This window comes from Helobdella robusta (assembly GCF_000326865.2).
Source record: "Helobdella robusta unplaced genomic scaffold HELROscaffold_54, whole genome shotgun sequence".
NCBI classification, from domain to species: Eukaryota; Metazoa; Annelida; class Clitellata; order Rhynchobdellida; family Glossiphoniidae; genus Helobdella; species Helobdella robusta.
Window position 1 is genome coordinate 746959 of NW_008705287.1, and position 21136 is coordinate 768094.

Below are 21136 nucleotides of genomic sequence, written 5' to 3' on the forward strand. Positions count from 1 at the left end.
GTAGATGAAGCTATTCTTAAACATATCATCAATAAAAATGTCACACCAACCAACCCAAATAATAAAGTTAAACTCCGAATATATTACAACAATAAAAAGACGTCTCACCTAATACTGAAAAACAACTGTAGTCCTAGGAATAACTCTGTGCTAAGGCGTAATCACGTAATATACGAATTTAATTGCCCCTTTGACGGCTGTGCACGTCAACATGACTCATATATCGGGATTACTACTACCTCATTGACTAGAAGGCTTACAATGCATAAACAGAGTGGTGCTATCAAATCTCATTTGGACACAACACACTCAATCACTATTAGCCGTGAAATCCTCGACCATAACACCAAAGTAATATACCAGAACAGCAACTACACGCATCTTAGAATTGCAGAAGCAGTCCTGATCGACATCAATAAACCAAAAATAAATATACAACAAAAAATGACAACCTCACTTCCAACCCGGCGCTTAACCAACAACGAAAACAAAGAATTAATAAAAACTAGCATTGTAAATAGTGACAAAGAATATGATGCTATCGATGAAGAAAAGGAGACCAAAGAAGATGACCAGCCAATAAAAAAACCTGACACCTAATTTCCATCTAAGTTCACTTAGACAAAGTCAATCTCCATCTAAATTCATTTTGACAAAGTCAATACTTCCCTATATAAACAGCAGAAAGTATTGATGATGATTCATTCAGAATCGAAATATGGCCTTATTTGCAGCATGAATTCGGAAAATAAGTTTATTTTGAATTTTAATAAACTAAACGTTCACCAAAAAACTTTAGTGAGAAAAATTGAAAAAACGAACTACAAACATATTAACGCCAAACATTCGGTAGAATTTATAGAATATTGTATATATATATATATATATATATATATGTGTGTGTGTGTGTGTGTATATATATATATATTTATATAATATATATGAGTATCGGTGATATAGAGTTAAGTGATGATGAGAATGAATGCAGTGGGCACCTGCTTGCTTGGATCCTCAGCAACATGTTTGTCCCAATGCAGTAGGAATCTTTCGATGAGGTCCAACGACAGGAGTGACTGACTGAATAACAATCTGCATGAGCAACACACAACAAATAATGTATCAAATTACATATGACAGTCTAAATAAAGCAGGCAAGCTAATGAAATCCAACTAACACTTTATCTCCGATGGATTCACAGAGTTTGAGAATCTCGGCAAGCAGGATCAACTTTCCACTGATGCTGATGTCGAATTCATCTTCATGTTTCAGGAAGTCCGCCCACCATTCATCTGATATCTTGTTTTCCGTCGATTCCTTCATCTTCTCCTCAACCTCCCTCTTTATCTCGTCAGGTGTTGGAGCTGCCAAGTAGTTTTCAAACAAATTTTATTTATTATTATTATTTACTTGTTTGCCAGACGTGTGGTTATTTGTTACAATTAAGAGCTATACAATTAAAAAAAATAAATTAAATTTGGAATAACCAATGAAGAAAGAAAATAAGAAAAAATAAACTGACCTTCCCCTCTTCTGCTTCGGGACTTCCAGCCCTTAACAATTTCTCCGAGATGTTCGTTGTTGTCATCGTCGTCATCCTCGTCCATCTCCTCATCTTTCCCTTCCTTCTTCGATGACTTGCATTTCTTTTCTTTCTTCTCCTTGGACTCTTCACTGCATGACAAATGAGGAATTTGGATTGGATCGATGAATTAACATTTCAAATTATGAGAAAATAATAGATAAATTTACATGAAACAAAATAAATTTAAATATTTTCATAGTTTTAATCCCACATTTTAGTTGATTATTTTAAATCATCACAGACTCACAAAATGTAAAGAAACGGAATTGAATAAATAAAAAAATGTTAAACTTGTTGGCAGACGCTCTGGTCTTCCTCCTCGGTCTCCAGTCGTCCTCCGAAGCTGACCCAGCCTCCGACTCACTCTCTCCAGTCTCAGGGAAAGATTCTTCATTGGAATCATCGATGAAAGAATCTGCATCATCTTTGTAATTGCGCTGTTTCAATTTAAAAATAAAAATAACTAATAAAAACGTTGTTCCCTTTCAAGCTGTGGCAAAATATAAAAACTAGGCATATTTCTATTGCGAAATGAATCTATTTAAGAAGTAAAAACGAAGACTAGCGAATTTATCTGGAGGCCAACCAAACCGACCTTGCATTCCTGTCTGATCTCATCCAACTTCAAGACCCATGGATGAGTCCAGATCTTCATGAGGTTTTGATAATCAGTGAATATCCTGGATCCCCGTCCAATGGGACCCATCATCTCCCCCGACGACATCCTTTTCAAATACGTCTCGTACAACTTTGTCTGGACACTCGACAGCCTGATCGACAGGACATATTCGTATTTTGGCAGCAAGTACTTCGTTAAAGCTGAATAATCTCGTCTCTGAGAAACAAATTCAACAAAAAGAGCTATAAAAACATTAAAAGTTTAACTAAGAAATTGCTTGAAGAAGAAATTTTTGAAGTAAAATAAAATCGCTTAGCTGTTGGTAGCAAGCAGTCTAACTGATAGGATGCAATGAAAGAATTAAGTGTTAACGTTCTAACGAAAAGATGCAAACGATCGTGGCTCGACCACTAATGGACAATCACAACTTTACATTACCCATACCTCATGAGCACACTGCACAGATGAAGCAAACAGCAGCGTAGAAGTGCACACTATAAATTTATTCAATTGAAACGATGTGTTGCTTCCTAGATAGAGGCAAGAAACCAATCAGAAATAAAGGAATAGAAAAGTGTAAACAAAAAAAACTGCCTACCTGTACACATCCAGCCAGTGTTTCGTGGAGCACGTGCGCCCTGTTCTTCATGATCTTCACATCTCTCGGCGTTGAGTCAGAGCACTGACCATTTGTTATTGGATTGACGAACCTGTTCAAGAACTCCTTACGAGTACCAAGCAAGTTCGGCTTCACGAAGTTCACCATGCAGTGATCTGGAGAAATAAGAATTGCAATATTATTATATCTGTTTCTAATGAATTTATCATGGACATTTTAATTTCAACCAGAGTTTCATCTTCATCTATCTACACCAGACCAAATAATAAGCAATTAAAGCCTGCAAACTAATCTGTCTTTCTAAATAAGGATGTACACAATGTAAATATCACGTAAAAATGAATGAACAATAAAACATTAGCATAATAATAAATACATTCATTGAGGTTGTTCTGCAAGGGTGTGCCAGTCAGCACCACCCTTCTCTTGGTCCTAATCTTCACGCAGGCCTTCGACAGCCCTGTTGCATCGTTCTTCAGTATGTGTCCCTCGTCACACACTACCAGGTCAGGCCCTGCAATTATTCATTCTCAAATGATTATTCATTTGTGGCGAATAACGATGATTCAGATCAATGGATTCAAATCAAAAATAATTTCAACTTGGACAAATAATCAATCGAACTCATTTGCAATGTGTTCACTTTTGCAAGGAAACAACGATAAAAATTAGAAGTGGATTGGCAAGAAAAATTTATTAACAGATGTATGAATACTTTTTTGAAACATACAGAAACCAACCAACCAGGATCTAGAAGGCCCTCCAGTATAATTTGTTTCTGCTTTTTATTTTTGACTCGAGTGAGTTGTGAGAGCGTGCGGAACATATCGTAGCCCATTATGAGCACCCCTCCCTCAGTCCTCCACGTCTTGATCACCTCACTACGACTCCAGTTGTCTTTCACGGTGGACATCTCATACACCTTCAGCAAACATCAACAAACAATTTATTACATCTATTTACTGTATCTTAATTCGGTTCTAGGACAAATACCCCCCGGACATCTACCCCCGGACAAATACCCCCGAGCAAAATACCCCCGGACAATTATCCCTCCCCCGAGAAAAATACCCCCTGGACTAAATCCACCCCCCATATAACAACTCTAAGGACAAATAAATTATAATTTCTAATTTATTAGAACAAACTGAGCTGTTGTTAATTTTATTTCTAATGCAAAAAAATTAACGTTTTATGTTTTTTCAATGATAAATAGTTTTTCCATATCTTTTACGATACATATTTTTGTTGTCTGTGATGTCTGTGAACTTAATTCAATTTTGTCAATATTTTTTGTTGGAAACAAATAATCGTTATTATTTTGTTATAAATTTGATTTCAATTACACGTAATGATGGCTTCGTTGATTGAATTCGTAAATTCTAATAGAGGAATATTAAAAGTGCTTTTCGAAGGTTTTATTTATGTTAAACTGAAAGACTTAGCAGACGGTGTCGTATCATATGAATGCGAAAAAAGGAGAAACACTAGTTCGTGCAAGGCTAAACTTAAACTTCGTGGTCATGAGCTTGTAGAACGAATGAACGTACAATTCTCATGCTCCAGATGCAGCGAGAAAAGAAGTTCTAACCTGTGCACAACAATGTAAGTTATTAGCAAAAGAAACATTAGAATCAACACAACAAATCGTTGCTAGATGCGTTTCAGTAATAAGTGATAATGCTAAAGCTAAATTGCCAACTGTTCGCCATATACGACATAATATAAGACGCCACCGTCAAGTTGTTAGCAATTCGATTGCTTTATCATTGAATCTGGCTGATGTTGAAATTCCAGATTGTTATAAATTTACTCTTGATGGGCAAAATTTCCTTTTGCATGATTCTGGACGAGAAAATAGTAATCGGATGTTTATTTTTGGAGCTGATGATAACCTCAAACTTTTACAATCATCATCACATTGCTTCATGGATGGGACATTCAAAACAGCAAATTCTGTATTCTTTCAATTATATACTATTCATGCTCTTGTTCAAGGGCGGGTAATACCTTGCATTTTCATTTTACTACCAAACAAAAAGGAGGAAACTTATAATAAAATGTTTGAGATAATTTCTTTGCTAAATGTTAATTAAAACCCAACTAAAGTAATGGTTGATTTTGAATTGGCAGTAATGAACAGTTTCAAAAGGAAATTTCAAAACTGTGACATTAAAGGCCATTTTTTTCACCTATGTCAAAATATATACAGAAAAATTCAGGAAAATGGTCTTCAGTGTCAGTATAAAAAAATTCAGATTTTGCATTGAATCTAAGGATGATTGCAGCTCTTGCATTTGTTCCACCAGTTGAAGTGGTTGAAGCATTTGAAATTTTGTATGCATCACTTTCTGTTGATTGTTTGCCAGTTTTAGATTACTTTGAGGACAATTATATAGGAAGACCACAACGCCATGGCAGACGCCAACCAGTTCATGATATAAAAATAAGGAACATGCGTCAGCGTTGTGAGGATGAGTTGAGAAACAATGCGATTGAAGGCTAGCAGAGATGTTTTCAGTCAAACATTGGATGTTACCACCCAACACTTTGGAAGTTCATTAAATTTTTACAAAAAGAACCAAGTATTTAGCAAGTACATTGCGCTCAAATGTTGGCTGGTCATCCCTTACAACCTCCAAGGAAAAAATATGCTAATTTAAATACAAAAATTTTAAGTATTGTAAGATCCTATGATGGTAGAAACACTGTTGATTATTTGCAAGGTATTGCACACAACCTTTCTTTTTAATGCTGGTAGCAAAATTTAATTAAAAATTCAAACTAATAAATACGCTTTTTATATTAATGCAGAATTTAAAACTTTGTAAAATGTTTGACGAATTGAATCAAATCATGCTTTATTTTGTTTTTCTATAAATTGAATTAAAATTGTTTTTTTAGCATCAAACAACTTTTATAAATTTTTTTAATAATTTTAAAAAAAACCAAATAGTCAAAAAATTTAAAGAATGTATACTTTGTTAAATGTTTGCTAAATTTAACCAAATCATATTGCTTTTTTGGATTTTTTTCGAAAAATTTAATTATTATTGTTCAATAAACTTTTTTGCATCAAACAATTTGTATAATTTTTGGTAAATATTCAAATAATTAAGAAATTTGAAGAATTTAAAAACTTTTGTAAAATATTAGCTATATTGAATCAAACCACGTGATTTTATTTTGCTTTTGTTTTTCTATATATTTAAATAAAACTGTTTTTTTTTGCATCAAACAACATGTATGTAAAAAAATGGCTGCCAGACAGTATGTTGTTAACGAAATCTTGTATTTTTTAATAAATAAATAATGTTAATTCGTTTAATAGTGAGGAGTTTATTAGCAACACATCCTACCTCGGGGAACCGGGACTCTAGACGCAAAACGAAGATTGATTGATTGATAGTTTATTAGCAACACTGCTGAGTTCTATACTCATGAGGATATTGTGACTGCTATAAAAAGTTTGAAAATTGAAATAGGAAATTAGAAAAATCTGCTTCAAAAGTTACTCAGAAAAAGGACAAACTAATGGAATGTATTGAAATCTTGAAAAGTGTTATTGCTGCCAATACGTTGGATAAACTTCCATTGTTCGTTAGGGCTGATATGTCAAAAATTCCAAATTTTGAAAAATGTGTTTAGAAAAATTTTGAAATTATTAAAAATGAAATACGAGCCATGTTGACAAAGCAACACATGTTTATTTCAAGTAGCTTTGAAAACTATGGAAAGTCTGTGTTGGCGCTAAAGTCAAAAATAAATTCTTTAGAGGTCAATAATAAAGAGTATGACAATGTTGATGTTAATGAAGCTGGCATAAATAATAAAAAGTTATTATTTAGTGAAAAATTGAAAAGCGAGGTGAAAAAAATCCTCTATGGCCTGATGAAACACGAGTTGAAAAAAACGAGTAACTCTTCGTAGTTGTGAGCAGATCAAAGAAAATCTTCGAACAAATAACACTGGTCAACACCCAAAAAATTTCCTAAGGTCTTTCGGCTGATTTATGGAAATTTTGATGTCCTGAATCCAAATATCACATTGGTTTTTCTAGATCAGGTCAACTTTCTAAGCTATGGCCATATCTTCATTTTCACTTTTTTGTGTACAGTCCCAGGTATTTTCGCTGTATGTGATGCTTTGTTCTTAATCACTTCATCACTATGAGGAATTTGCAATTTTTAATTAATTGGTATTTTTATGTTTCCCCTATGCACACACACACACACACACACGTTCAATGCATTAAATCACGTAACTACAGTCACGTGATCAGACAATTGCAGACATGCCCGGACGAGGCTGTGTATAACTATGGATAGTTACGTCAGCATTTTCCAAATCTGAGCCATATAGCAGATTGCATTAGTATAGGTATCAGTTGCAAACGAATCGCAAGCGAACGACATGGCTTCCAAGAGAAGATCTTGTAAAAATAAACCCGACGTATTTTGCTATATCCGCGGTGAATACACACTTGTTCATAACAGGAATCAAGTCACATGTTTCATAAAGCGTGCTTACCATGCTTATTTTGGTATTAAACTTGGTGACCAGGATAAAGATTGGGCGCCACACATGGTATGCAAGGCTTGCACCGTGTATCTGCGTCAGTGGACCAAGGGCAAGAAGACGTGTCTGAAGTTTGGAATTCCCATGGTTTGGCGGGAGCAGAGAAACCATGACACTGACTGCTACTTCTGTAGCATCGATCTGACTGGGATAAACAGAAAGAACCGAAGCAGCCTCGAGTATCCTGATTTGCAATCCGCACGTCGTCCTGTAGCTCATTGAGATGATATTCCAGTACCTGTGTTTCACAAACTTCAAGACATCAGTGATGACGAATCCTCCAGTGATGAAGATCAGGAAACAGAAGAAGAATGGCCAGTTGTTGACGATGAAACTCCACAGCTTTTTTCCCAACAGGAGCTAAATGATCTAGTTCGCGACCTCAGCTTGTCAAAGGCCTCTGCTGAACTGTTGGCATCCAGATTGAAAAAAAAACCTCCTCTCTGGCTGTGCTCGCATCACCCTGTACCGCAACAGGCATCAAGAGTACCTCCAATTTTTCTCGGAGGTGCAGGACTTGGTGTACTGCACAGATATTGCACAGCTTCTGCACCACCTGGGAGTGCCGCAGTACAAGCCCGAAGACTGGAGACTGTTCATTGACAGCAGCAAGCGGTCACTGAAATGTGTTCTACTGCACAACGGCAACCAGTTTGCCTCTGTGCCCCTTGCTCACTCTACTAAACTGAAGGAGAAGTATGAAGCGGTGAAGTATGTGCTGGAGATGATTCGTTATGATCAGCATAAGTGGGTTATTTGTGTCGACCTGAAGATGGTGAATTTTTTGTCGGGGCAACAATTCGGGTTCACCAAATACCCATGTTTTCTGTGCATGTGGGACAGTAGGGACACTGCTCACCATTACACGAAGAAGGACTGGCCTGTGCGAGAGGAACTAGTGCCTTGCAGAGCAAGTAACGTTATCAACAGCCCTCTGGTGGACAGAGACAGGATACTCTTCCCACCACTGCACATCAAGCTTGGCTTGATCAAGCAGTTCACAAAAGCTCTAGACAAGGAAGGTGGCTGCTTCAATTACATGTGCCAGACATTTCCGGGAGTAACCATAGTGAAGTTAAAAGCTGGTATCTTTGACGGTCCTCAAATCCGTCGGCTCATCAGAGATCCAGAGTTTGAAAAGTCAATGAACAAAGTGGAACAGGAAGCATGGAATGCTTTTGTTCTCGTTGTGAAAAACTTCCTTGGCAACAACAAGGCCAGAAACTATGCTGAACTTGTCAACAATATGGTGACTGCTTTCAAAAAACTCGGATGCAACATGAGCATCAAACTGCATTATCTATTTTCACATATGGATCGTTTTCCTGAGAATCTTGGATCAATGAGCGACGAGCAGGGAGAGAGATTCCACCAGGAGATGAAGGAGATGGAGACCAGGTATCAGGGACGTTAGAATGCCGTCATGATGGCTGATTACTGCTGGACTCTAAAGAGAGACATCCCTGATGCTGAGCATTCCAGGGTATCCAATAAACGGAAGCCCTAAATTCTTAACAATGACGAACATTAATGACCCTTACTTAAGGTACTGTGTTTCAGAACGCTTTTTTCTCTTTGAAACCAATTCCGAATGAGAAATGTTCATAGAAATAAACCAATTATGGCACAAAAATTTTACTGATTTATTCACAAATAAAATAAAATAAACATTTAACTTAGCAGAAAAACTGGACCTGACCTAGAGAAACGGATGTCATTTTCGGACTCAGCGGTGCCAAATTATCATAAATCAGTTGTAAAAAATTAGGAAATTTCCTCAAAAATTTTTTTTGTTGCTCAGTGTAATAGAATAGATATGAATTCGGATGAAGAATTGAAAAAAATAAAGATGAGTTATAAAAGAAAAAAATTTTCAAAGCATGAAAGTGAAAATAGTGAATCAAAACCTAATAAAATATTGATTAAAAAATCTTTCTACTCGGTTAGCAACGTAATGAAATGCCACAGAGACGTTGTCACAAGATATCTGAAATCAAAGGGAATAAATGTTATATCATGTTTTCCCGTCTTAAAACGTAATGAAGAGTCCAAAGATAAGGATAACTTAGTTGACTTTGAAAATGAACACTCAATGATGTTTCGTGTATGCTTGGAAAGTTTTGATGGCCCAAAAATAAAAAAAACCCAGATATTATACTAAAACATATAATTGTCAGAGATTGGCAATTCAAAGAAAAGAAACCAGTGAATGTTTCTGATGCTAATTATGGATGAGGATTTTTTTGCACTCTTTTTCAACAATGATATTCCAGTAGACCAGTGCTTCTCAAAGTGGTGGTCCGCGGACCTGCGCCGGTCCGCGGACCAATAGCTGCCGGTCCGCGGCGAGGTTCCAAAAATTTTGAAAATTAATCAGAAAATTCATAGCTTGGACAGCAACGCAATTGCGAAAGTCATTGTTATTACTAGTAGATGAGTTTAAAGGTAAGCAAGTTCACGAATGCATATGCATGACTATAATTAATATTCAATGTGATAACGCGAAAGGACGCGTGACAAATTAACTATCGGATCCAGCTTAAATATTCAATCTTTCTTTATCAGCTATTTGCACATGTTCAGAGTAAAATTGATAAAAACCCGGTAAAACTAGGAGTTAACAACGTTATTGCTAAATTAAAATATATTTGTAATTTTGAAATTTATATATAAATTGAATAACTCATTTTGCAATTTATTAAATTTTATTCAAATTAATATATAAAGTTGCTAGAACTGTTGTCAGGTTGGTTCAGATTTTTTTTAATATTTTCATTTTATTTTGATGTTATCAAGACCGCTAATTTGTTTTCTTGAAAGTAAAAGTTTATTTTATTCAAAAATAACTACTTTAGGCATGGCGAAACAAGGCCCGATAGACAAATTTTTGAAAAGGAAACGTCAGGAAGAGAATTTGATGTATGAAAGTAGTGACGATTCTTCAGTTTCAGACAACGAAAATGGCATCGTAAAGGCAATTGGTATTGAAACGTGTGCAACAAAACGTATTAGAACTAGCTTCATTCGAAAGTACGATGAATCATACATTCAATTTGGCTTCATGCCAATGGACGATGGAACAGAGTTGAAACCGCAGTGCGTTATTTGCAGCGAGGTTTTGTCGAACGAAGCAATAAAGCCATCAAAACTAAAAAGACATTTAAATACCAAACACAAAGACATTTGCGCAAAACCAAAAGAATATTTTGAGAGAAAACGCATTGATCTGAAGAGTCGCCAAAAACAAATGTTTCGTATTTCCCCTATAAACACGTGTGCGCTACGAGCTTCATATAAAGCAGCTCTGCGAATTGCCAAAGCGAAAAAGGCATTCACAATTGGTGAAACGTTAATAAAAGATTGCATCAAAGATGTCTGTTTTGAGATGCTGGGTGAGCAGGCTTCAAAAAAAATAGACCAGGTGCCACTTTCAAACAGTACTATTGGTCGACGCATTAGCGATATGGCAGAAGACATTGAAGAGCAGCTAGTTGAACAAATGAAACTTGCAAAGTATTATTCTTTGCAGCTGGATGAAAGCACAGATGTGGCCAATATGGCTATTTTGTTAGTTTATGTTCGTTTTGAATACGAAGGAGATTTAAAGGAGGAATTTTTCTTTTCAGCATCACTCCCAACAAATACAACAAGTTCTGAAGTATTCAAAACTGTCAGTGAATATATCATTGGTAAAGGAATAGATTTCAAATATTGTGTTGGTGTCTGTTCAGATGGTGCTGCAGCAATGACTGGACGTTATTCTGGTGTTGTAACTAAAATTAAAGCAATAGCACCGGAGTGTAAAGCAACACGTTGTTGCATTCACCGAGAAAGTTTAGCAGTGAAGAAAATGTCAGATGAACTGAATAATGTGCTCAGCGAAGTAGTCAAAATAGTAAATTATGTGAAAGCAAATGCACTAAATTCAAGACTTTTTGCCAGATTATGTGAAGAAATGGGGGCTGATCATAAACATCTATTGCTACACACTGAAGTGCGTTGGCTATCCAGAGGAAAGGTTCTCGCAAGAGTATTTGAATTAAAAAATGAACTAGCAGAGTTTCTGCAGGTTAAAAAGCCCATCTGGTCAGAATTACTTATGAATATCAATTGGCTCGCAAAATTGGCTTATTTGTCAGACATATTTGCATTATTAAATGATCTCAATATTTCAATCCAAGGGAAAATGGCGACTGTTTTCACGATGGCTGATAAAATTGAAGGACAAAAAAGAAAGCTAAAATCTTGGATAAAAAGATTGGAAAAAGAATGTTTCGAAATGTTTTTTAATTTAGCTACAGTCATTGATGAAGCAGGCAAAGGATTTGACATCAAAAGTTTGAAGACCTTAATCATTGAGCATCTGTCCAGCTTATCTGAACGGTTTGAATTTTATTTTCCTACGGAGGATGACCCACGAATAGGAAAGATATGGATCAGAAATCCTTTTGTTGAACATAAGGAAAATTTGACTGTTAAGTTGGAAGATAAAATTTTGGAGCTTGCTGCTGACCAAGGCCTAAAAATGAAGTTTGAAAATACATCATCACTTTCCGCTTTCTGGATCAGTATCAAGTCGGAATACCCAGAGCTCACTGACGAAGCAATAAAAACCCTTCTTCCTTTCCCTTCTACTTATTTATGCGAAGTTGGATTTTCATGTTTGACTGCAATGAAAACAAAATACAGAAACTGTTTGGAAGTTTGTTCTCCGCTACGTGTGGCACTGTCTTCGTTTCAGCCACGTCTTGAGGAATTAATAAATAGAAAACGAGCTCATTCATCTCACTAATTTTTTATAACAATTTTTATTTTCTAATGTCGAAATATTTTTTATTGTTATTTCATTTTGAATAAAGTTATACAAAAAAAGATTCAAATTTTGTAAAATTGATAACACTTCGCATATATATATATATATATATATATATATATATATATATATATATATATATATATATTCTGCAATCTGGGTGGCGGTCCGCGACGTTCCTGTTAAATTCTTTGCCGGTCCGCCGAACCAAAAAGTTCGAGAAGCACTGCAGTAGACCATAAATGCAAACTGTTTTTAGATATTAAGGAAATTAATGATTTGAATGGAAGAACCATACCAAATGATTATTTTTTTTAACTTAATTCATTTCAATATAAGAAGTCTAAAAAATAAGGTGGATGGTTTAGTTGAATTTCTTCATGAATTTAATTTTCAGTTTGATATAATTGCTATAAGTGAAAGCTGGTTAACTGATGGTGATATGGAGTTGATATCAATGAATGGTTAGTCTTACTTTGGAAAAAATCGCTTGGACAAACGTGGAGGTGGTGTAGGATTCTTCATTAAAGAAAGATATAATGTAAAAGTTTTGCATGATGTAAACAATAATTTGAACTCAGATTTAGAAATATTTGCTGTTGAAATTGTCAGTAGATCACCTACAAAAAATATGATATTTGTTGTGGCTTATCGACCACCTTCATTTCTTATTAAGATATTCAGCGAATCGATTGATCTAATTTTAAATCATTTGAATATCAAGAATAAACATGTCACTGTAGCAGGAGACCTTTAATATAAATTTCACTGATGATTTAAATGGAGACAACAACCTTTTACTGCAAATCTTGGAGTCACACCGTTTAAAGAAATTAATTTCACTGCCTACAAAAGTTACTGTTAACAAACAATCTTCTCTAGACAATATATTTGCAGATTGCTTTTTGGATCTAAGATTATCTGGAATTCTGGCTTGTACCTTGTCTGATCATTTGCCAATCTTCATGCTGATTCAATTTCAGGAACAGGTAAAACCAGCTGAATGCATTGCAATGCCTTCAACTAAATATGTATTCTCAGAGGTTCGAATTAATAATCTAAACCTTAAGCTTTGCACTCATGACTGGACTCATGTCTACTCTTGTGAAGAGGTTGAAGTGGCACGGAGTGAATTCGTTGAAAACTTTAATTTGTGTTTTTCTGAATGTTGTAAAGTTGCAAATTAAAAAAGATAAACCTTGGATGAATAGTGAAGTGAAACTGATAATAACAAATAAAAACAGTTTATATAAAAAGTTTCTTAAAAGTCCTAATCATGAAAATTATGAAAATTTCAAAATAGCAAATAAACTTTTTAAAAAATCAATAATTAATGCAAAAAAACAGTACCTGCATAATTTGTTAGAAATCAATAGAGGTGATATTAAAAAACATGGATAGTTATTAATGATGCCTTGAGAAGATCAGACAAGAAAAATGGACATGAAGATGATTGTTTAACATCAAATGGTCAAGCTGTAGATGATCCGCAGAATATACTGAATGATCATTATGTTTCTATTGCTGAAAAATTGGCTGAAGGCTTTGCTAAGGTATCAGATTTTGAAAAGTTTTTGACAAATAGAATACAATATTTATAGAAGAAGTCACAATGCATGATAATTATCTTGTTACTAAATAATTAAAAACAAAATTTTCATGTGGATATGATAACATTCCAACTAAAATAATTACAGCCACAATTCAGTCGATATTGCCAGTCCTAACATACCTTATTAACCGCATATTTCCAAACATTTTCAAAATTGCAAAAGTAATTCCAGTCCACAAGCAAAAAAATGCAAAGAGATTTCTAATTTTTGGACAATTTCTTTGCTACCTGGTTTTTCCAAAATTTTTGAAAAAATAATACATAAAAAATTAACCTCTTTCTTTGATCAATTTAATGTGATTTCACAAGTCAATTTGGTTTCAAAAAAATCAATCTACAAAAATGGCAATAATTCAATTAATTCGCAATATAGGAATGGCCGCTGAAGATAAAAGATTCACCGCTGGAATTTTTTTTAGACTTAAGCAAGGCATTTGATTGCGTTGACAATGGAATTTTAATCAAAAAGCTGGAGCACTATGGAATACGAGAAAAGGGCTTAATGCTTCTTGAAAGTTATTTGAAAGACAGATCACAATTTGTCAGATGGAATGGTAAAGATTCTAATCTACAAAAAATTAATATCGGAGTTCCTCAAGGTAGTTCCTTGGTCTTCTTTTGTTTGCAATCTATATAAATGACCTTTCTAATTCATCAGATGCCTTTAACTATATAATGTATGCTGATGATACTAATGTTTTCAAAACTAACAGAAAACTAGATGAACTAATAAGTGAAATTAACAACAATATTCAGTCAATTGTCAATTGGTTTAAGAGCAACAAACTAACCATGAACAAAAAAAAGACGAAATTAATGATTTTTGGCCCCGTACAATATTTGAACTATAAGGAGCCTTATAAAATCATTATTGATGATGAAATTGTGACTGAAACAAAAACTACAAATTTTTTGGGAGTTAATTTATGCAACAAGTTGACTTTTAAAATTCATATTAATACTGTAGCAGGCAGGATAGCCCGATCACTTGATGTAATTAGCAGAATTAAATTCTACTTACCAAGACAGACACTGAATCTGCTTTAAAACTCGCTCTGTTTGCCTCATCTTGTGTACAGCAATATTATCTGGGCATCCACGTATCCATCATTGACATTGCCATTGAAGTTGCTGAAGAAAAGAGCTATGAGAATAATTACTAACTTTCAATTTCATGACTCAACAACATTGTTATTTTCTTCAACACATAACTTAAATTTTATTGATTTACATAGATACCTTTCTGCAATATTTGTTTTTAAGCAAAAACCAAGACTATTACCAATGATTTTTCATGATTATTATAATTATAACTTAAATAGTAGATATCAATATTTAATTAAGTGTAATAGATCTAAAACTAATATATTGTATTTTCAAATAATTTGTAATGGTCCTCGAATTTGGAATTACTTATTAGCTACTTATAATTTAAATTCTGTAGTAAATATCAATAGTTTAACTTACTTTAAAAAAAAATTGAAAGAAATTTTACTTAATCAAATTTCGTGAATAAGAAAAATTAAATATATGTGATCACACTTGTGTGCTCGCATATATCTCGTGTAACCGGACGATCTTTTAAATAAATGAATGATCATTTATTAACATGTGTAAATATATGATGAATGAGTGTTGTAAATATATGATGAGTGTTAGTTATATGCACAATTTCTTTATGAATGGTTGTTTCAATATACGTAATTGCTTTAATTCTTGAGTTATATGTAATAGTTATATATATATATAGTAATAGTTATATGTATTGTTTACTTCATGACTGTGTCAGCAGACTTTTTTGTTATATATATATATATATATATATATATATGTGTGTGTGTGTGTGTGTGTGTGTATATGTTTATATATTATGGGTGTTTTTTTATTTTATATGAACGTTTGTATATATATATATATATATATATATATATATATATATATATATATATATGGGTGTGTATATATATATATATATGTTTATTGATATGCGTAAATTCTTTGGATATTGAACAAATTAAGGTATTCTATATCCTATAGGCAAACTTTTATTTTATTGTTGTATTCAATATCGCTATGATTTATTGATTTGTTTTTAGATATAAGTAGATTGGAACTGTTTGTAAATGTTCATAATGATAACAGTAGTAGTGGTAAACTTATGTATGTATATGTATGTATGTGTATATATCTATATATATATATATATATATATATATATATATGTATATATATATGTTTATGCATATGTATATGTGTATCTATGATTTGTTTTTTTTTATAGGAATTAATTTTATTATCTTTTTAACTATGTGTAAGGTGGCTATACTTGATAGGTTACTTGTTAACTTTTTATGGTCATCCTGTCTTCTTTTTTCCTTTGTTTTGGAGACAAATAAAATGTATCGTATCGTATGTATAACTTTTTATAATAATATTTTAAAAAATCAAATAATCAAAAAATTTAAAGATGCAGAAATATTTTAAAATTAAAAAAATTTCCTTCTAAACAGCTGTATTTTGCTTATTTTATTATTTGTAAAAATTAATTACATAAATTTTGTTGATGCTCAAGACATTTAAAAAAATCATTTACTGGACGGTTAGTTTTTTTTACAATTAATTTGGTATAGACAAAAACAAAAGCAAAAAATGCTAAATAATGTTACTTCAAATAAAGGTACAAATAAAATAAAATAATAAAAATAATTGAATATGTGCATAAAATATACATAAGTACAGACACGCATGCTGGCTCAAATAGTCGAAGTGACAGTTGCACCAACTGTTCCAATAAAATTGAGCACCATTTAAATTATTGCATACTCTTCGTTTGCATGACACTCTCGAGGCAAATATGCAGTTTTCAGCATACCACCATCATTCAGTTATAAATTTCAACCAAGCAACAAACATCTTTGCATTCGAAGAATAAAAACTGATAACAGAAGAACTAACATCAAGCGGTTGTGCCCCTTTGAGCCACCTTTCAAATTCAGATTCCCAGTTGAGGATGGTGTTGAGGGGGGTGAGTACCAGACATGTGGTCATTCTGGTCAGCTTCTTATGACGCAACAACGTGTGCACAAACGAAATGACCTGCATGTACAATTTCAAATTTTCATGTTAACTAATATTAAAAACATATCACAACTTGACACCCCTCATCAAATGTACTAAATCAGGGAATCAAGAAACGTGAAAGAGTCCTTACAGAGAGAGTCTTCCCAAGTCCCATGCAGTGGGCCAGGATGCATCCAGACCCCTCTTCCTTCTTCAACATTTCCAACGACTCCACGCAACAATTCCACATGAACTTCACAGCTGGTGTTTCATAGATTAATTATAAAAAATAAGTAGCAAAAAAGAGATAATTTTCATTACAATTTTTAAAATTTGAAGCAACCATTGAAGAATATGTCAAGTAAATTGTTAACAATGCATTGAACGAACAGTCAACGCATCAAAATGCAATGCAATCTTCAGAGAAGGCAAACCTTCAACTTGGTGTGGCTTCAACTTGCAGATGACCTTCTTGTGCACCTCAATGAGGGGTTCGTTGGTCTCGGGGTCTGCCTCAAGAACCAACTTGGTTGTCATTGGACATTTTGTCGGTGAACTCGTGTCTTCAACCACAACTTGATTGAACTGTTCATCAATCAAAGTTTAGTCATCATCATAAATAATATTTTATTATTAAAATAAACACGACACATAATTTGCATTTGATTATACAATTTAAACTCCGAATAAAATAAGTGTCCCTCGTTGGAATGTTTCCAATATAAAATGGAAAGTTCTAACAGCACCAACCAGCTTCTGTCTTTCATCGATTCTCTTCCTCCTCTCCTCCTCAGCTTTGGCAGCATCGATGGTTTCTTTCGACAACTTCTTGCTCGTAATGATCTTATGGATCTTCTTCCTCTTCTTGCCCGAAGCCTGGTTGTCGTCCGAGCTGCTGTTGCCATCCTGTTTGGTGTTCCTCTTTATTTGAGTTTACTCAAGAACATTAAGTCATTTGTCAGTTTTTTGTCATCAATCTTGGTAATTTATAAAACATGAAATGTAATAAGCAAAGAATTATAACAAACCGAAATATAAATAATGATCCTAAAAATCATACTGACCTCATTCTCACCGGATGAATCATTCTTTATTCTTCGGCGTTTCTTTTTCTTCTCTTCTACCTCTCCATCTGATTCCTTCAAGATGGCCTTCAGGCCTTCATCATCTTCTTCATCGTCGTCATCATCCTTTCTCTTCCTTCTTCTCCCTCTCTTTTTTTTCGGCATCGATTCGCCGTTCTTATCAGATTTCTTTGTGGTCGTTCTGAAAATATTGCCGACATCATCATTATCATCGTCGTTACTCCACCACTATCATCAACATCACCATCAACAGCACCATCATCGTTTGCATCATCATCATCTTCACCATCACATCATTCCACTCACTCAGCATCTTCCTCCCCGGAACTGAGGAGGGAGGCAGCCAGCAGTCGATCCCTCTTCCTCTTCTTCGAGTTCTTCAAATTGCTCCTGCTGTTCGAATCATCATCAAGACCGTTGGCAGGAACCCTCACATCATCACCATGATCACCGTCGTCGTCGTCATCGTCGTCACCGATTTTTTGACGATGTTTCTTTGATTTTTTGCTCTGCTTCTCTGCAAGATAAAATAATCGATATATAAAAATAAATAAGTATATCACATAGATGTCATTAAGGGCTATAAATAACATTAACATCATCACCATCATCATCATCATCATCATATTCATCGTGGAATGTGTATTATGTTTAATTATTTTTCTTTCTCATGTTAGTGTTATAAAATGTTGAAAATATAAATTAAACGCTAGAGCATATTTGGAGAATGAAAAACATTTTCAAAAGCTTACCCTTGCACTTTTTAGAAGCCATATTTAATATATCATCATCATCGTCGTCGTTATAATTATCATCATTATTTTCTTCATCAGCATCATCTTCTTCATCTTCATCGACGTTATCTTCAGACAACATTTCCTGAAAAAAATGTTCATTAAAATAACTGTTGGCCTTTTTATTCTCTGCATATTTTTTTAGTCTTTATTATTGCAACAGCTCTGACATATGCAGAACCACTTGCAATGTTACATATATATTAAAATGATATCATCTGCATAGTGAAAGTGCCAAAAATAAAACAACGAACAGCCAACCTCATCATTATCTGCCCCACTGATATCTTCGAAGTCAACATCGTCGTCATCGTCGTTGTTGCCGCCATAATTGGGATCCATGTTAGTTGACTCAGCTTCGAAACTATCGTCGAAGAGTCTGTCGATGACGTGGCTCTTGGCACTCTCAGCTGATTTGACACAACATTTCACACTATTAATTAATACCTACTCACTCTCTTCAATAAACATTGGCTGCTGCTTTCTGTTATAATTATTACCACAGAAACAAATGTTTAAAACTGTTGAAATTTTGAAATTTTTTCAATTTGTTGGAATATATATTATCTCTTTCTTCGCAGTTCCAGCCAGATTGTTGACCATACAAATTTTCAACGATGAGAGCAACACAAACACACACACATACACATAAACACACACAAACATTCACAAAATAATATTGATAAGATGCAAATAAATAAATAGATGAGCAAAAAATGAATTGAAGTAATGACCTTCAGTTGACATTTCCATCCTCTTCTTTTTCACCATCATCTTTTCTTTACTCGTGGCATCATTGGTCAGACTGTTCTCATCATTCATTCCATCATTATCATGCTCATCAAATTTGTCACCAACATCATCATTCCACCCATCACCACCATTCTTCTTTTCCTGTTTGACTTTTGAATCATTCTCACCAGTGGCTGCGTGATGAGCTTTCGAAGATGTTTTCTTGTTTGCCATGTAATCCTGCGCGTTATCGTACTTCAGTAGCTTCTTAACACTCCTGATGCTTTTCGACATCCCCTTGTCCGCCTCCTCCTCTTCGTCTTCCTCCTCCTCCTCCTTCATGGACTTTTTCTTCCTCACCCGACATCCTCTCCCCAACTTTTCATCTCCAGCTGCATCTTTTTTAGTCTTGTCCATGTTCTTCTTCTTGCCCTCGTCTTCGTTACCATCATCTCCGTCGTCATCGTCATTCCCGCCACTATCCTGATCGCCTGCCTTGCGACTTTTTTGGAATCTCTGCAATTTTTTGTCGAGAATGTTTCTCCTCCTCTTACTCACATCATTGCAGTCATCGTCCTCTCTAGCCTTCACTTTCTTATCCTCCTCACCAAAATCATCATCCTCGTTACTGTCATTCTTTTTAACTTTATCGTCCTTCTTATTTCCTCCTTTTGTTTTAATTTTACTCTTATTTTTCACCTTTTTAGATTGATCAACACCTTTTTTATCATCGTCACCATCATTATCATCATTAGCAGCAGCGTCATCATCAGCACCATCGCCTTTATCATCGTCGTCGTCATCGTCATCACAGGATTTCTTCTCTTGCGAGTTTTTCTCCATCTGCATCTTTATCTTCTTCAGGCGCAACTTCTCCTTTATCTTCTGCAGACTCCTTTTAGCTGCAACCAGTTTGATAATTGAATTATCACATTTTATAAAATAAATAACTAAATGAATAAATAAATAAATAATAATGATTAAAATCTGTACGGCAAAATTTTCTAAGCGGCGGAATTTAAATGATCACATGTTCTCAATCGAGTTCAATCAACATCCCAAGCATTCGATTTTAATAAAATTTACGATCATTAATAGACTGGTAAAAACCATTAACAATAACGTTAAAATTGCTGATGAAAATAATAAAAAAATGAGATGATATATATTAGTTAGATAGATAGATGGATGGATGGATAGAAAGATAGACAGACAGATAGATAGATAGATAGATAGACAGATAGATAGATAGATAGATAGAGGAATAGATGGATAGACAGATAGATAAATAGATGGATGATAAGTCAAAAAAATAAAACAGAAAATTTATTGACTAGATGGAGGTGGAAAACTGACCTGATTTATTGCGATTGTTCTTCATGACCTGCCTCCTCTCCTTCCTCCTCCTCATCTTCTCCTCCTTCATGTCCAACTTCGGGTTGTACTCATCCCCACTCGAACACTCACTACCCCCGTTTATTACTTTATCATCCTCATTTTCATCCTCCTCCTCATCATCATCTTCCTCATTGTTGTCATCGTCATCCACGTCATCGCCAGCAATGTCGTCGTCGTTGCAATCAATGTTATCCATATTATTGACATTACAGACAGTATTGACACGGTTATCATTATCGCTAT

At 34.3% G+C, this 21136-nt stretch overlaps 1 protein-coding gene across 1 annotated transcript in view; it reads right to left on the reverse strand.

Annotated features, from left to right (window-relative positions):
• The window catches only part of HELRODRAFT_86826 (hypothetical protein), a gene marked incomplete at both ends in the record, with an annotated part of 25121 nt that extends 4032 nt beyond the window's left edge, over positions 1–21089 (reverse strand). The window contains 13 exons of the mRNA XM_009028224.1: positions 996–1089; positions 1176–1362; positions 1521–1649; positions 1948–2020; positions 2179–2418; positions 2801–2976; positions 3198–3335; positions 3566–3743; positions 16780–16920; positions 17036–17145; positions 17319–17469; positions 17626–17760; positions 20979–21089. Coding sequence (XP_009026472.1) covers positions 996–1089; positions 1176–1362; positions 1521–1649; positions 1948–2020; positions 2179–2418; positions 2801–2976; positions 3198–3335; positions 3566–3743; positions 16780–16920; positions 17036–17145; positions 17319–17469; positions 17626–17760; positions 20979–21089 — 1863 coding nt within the window. The remainder of the gene's footprint in view (positions 1–995; positions 1090–1175; positions 1363–1520; positions 1650–1947; positions 2021–2178; positions 2419–2800; positions 2977–3197; positions 3336–3565; positions 3744–16779; positions 16921–17035; positions 17146–17318; positions 17470–17625; positions 17761–20978) is intronic.
• Between the last annotated feature and the right edge of the window lie 47 nt (positions 21090–21136).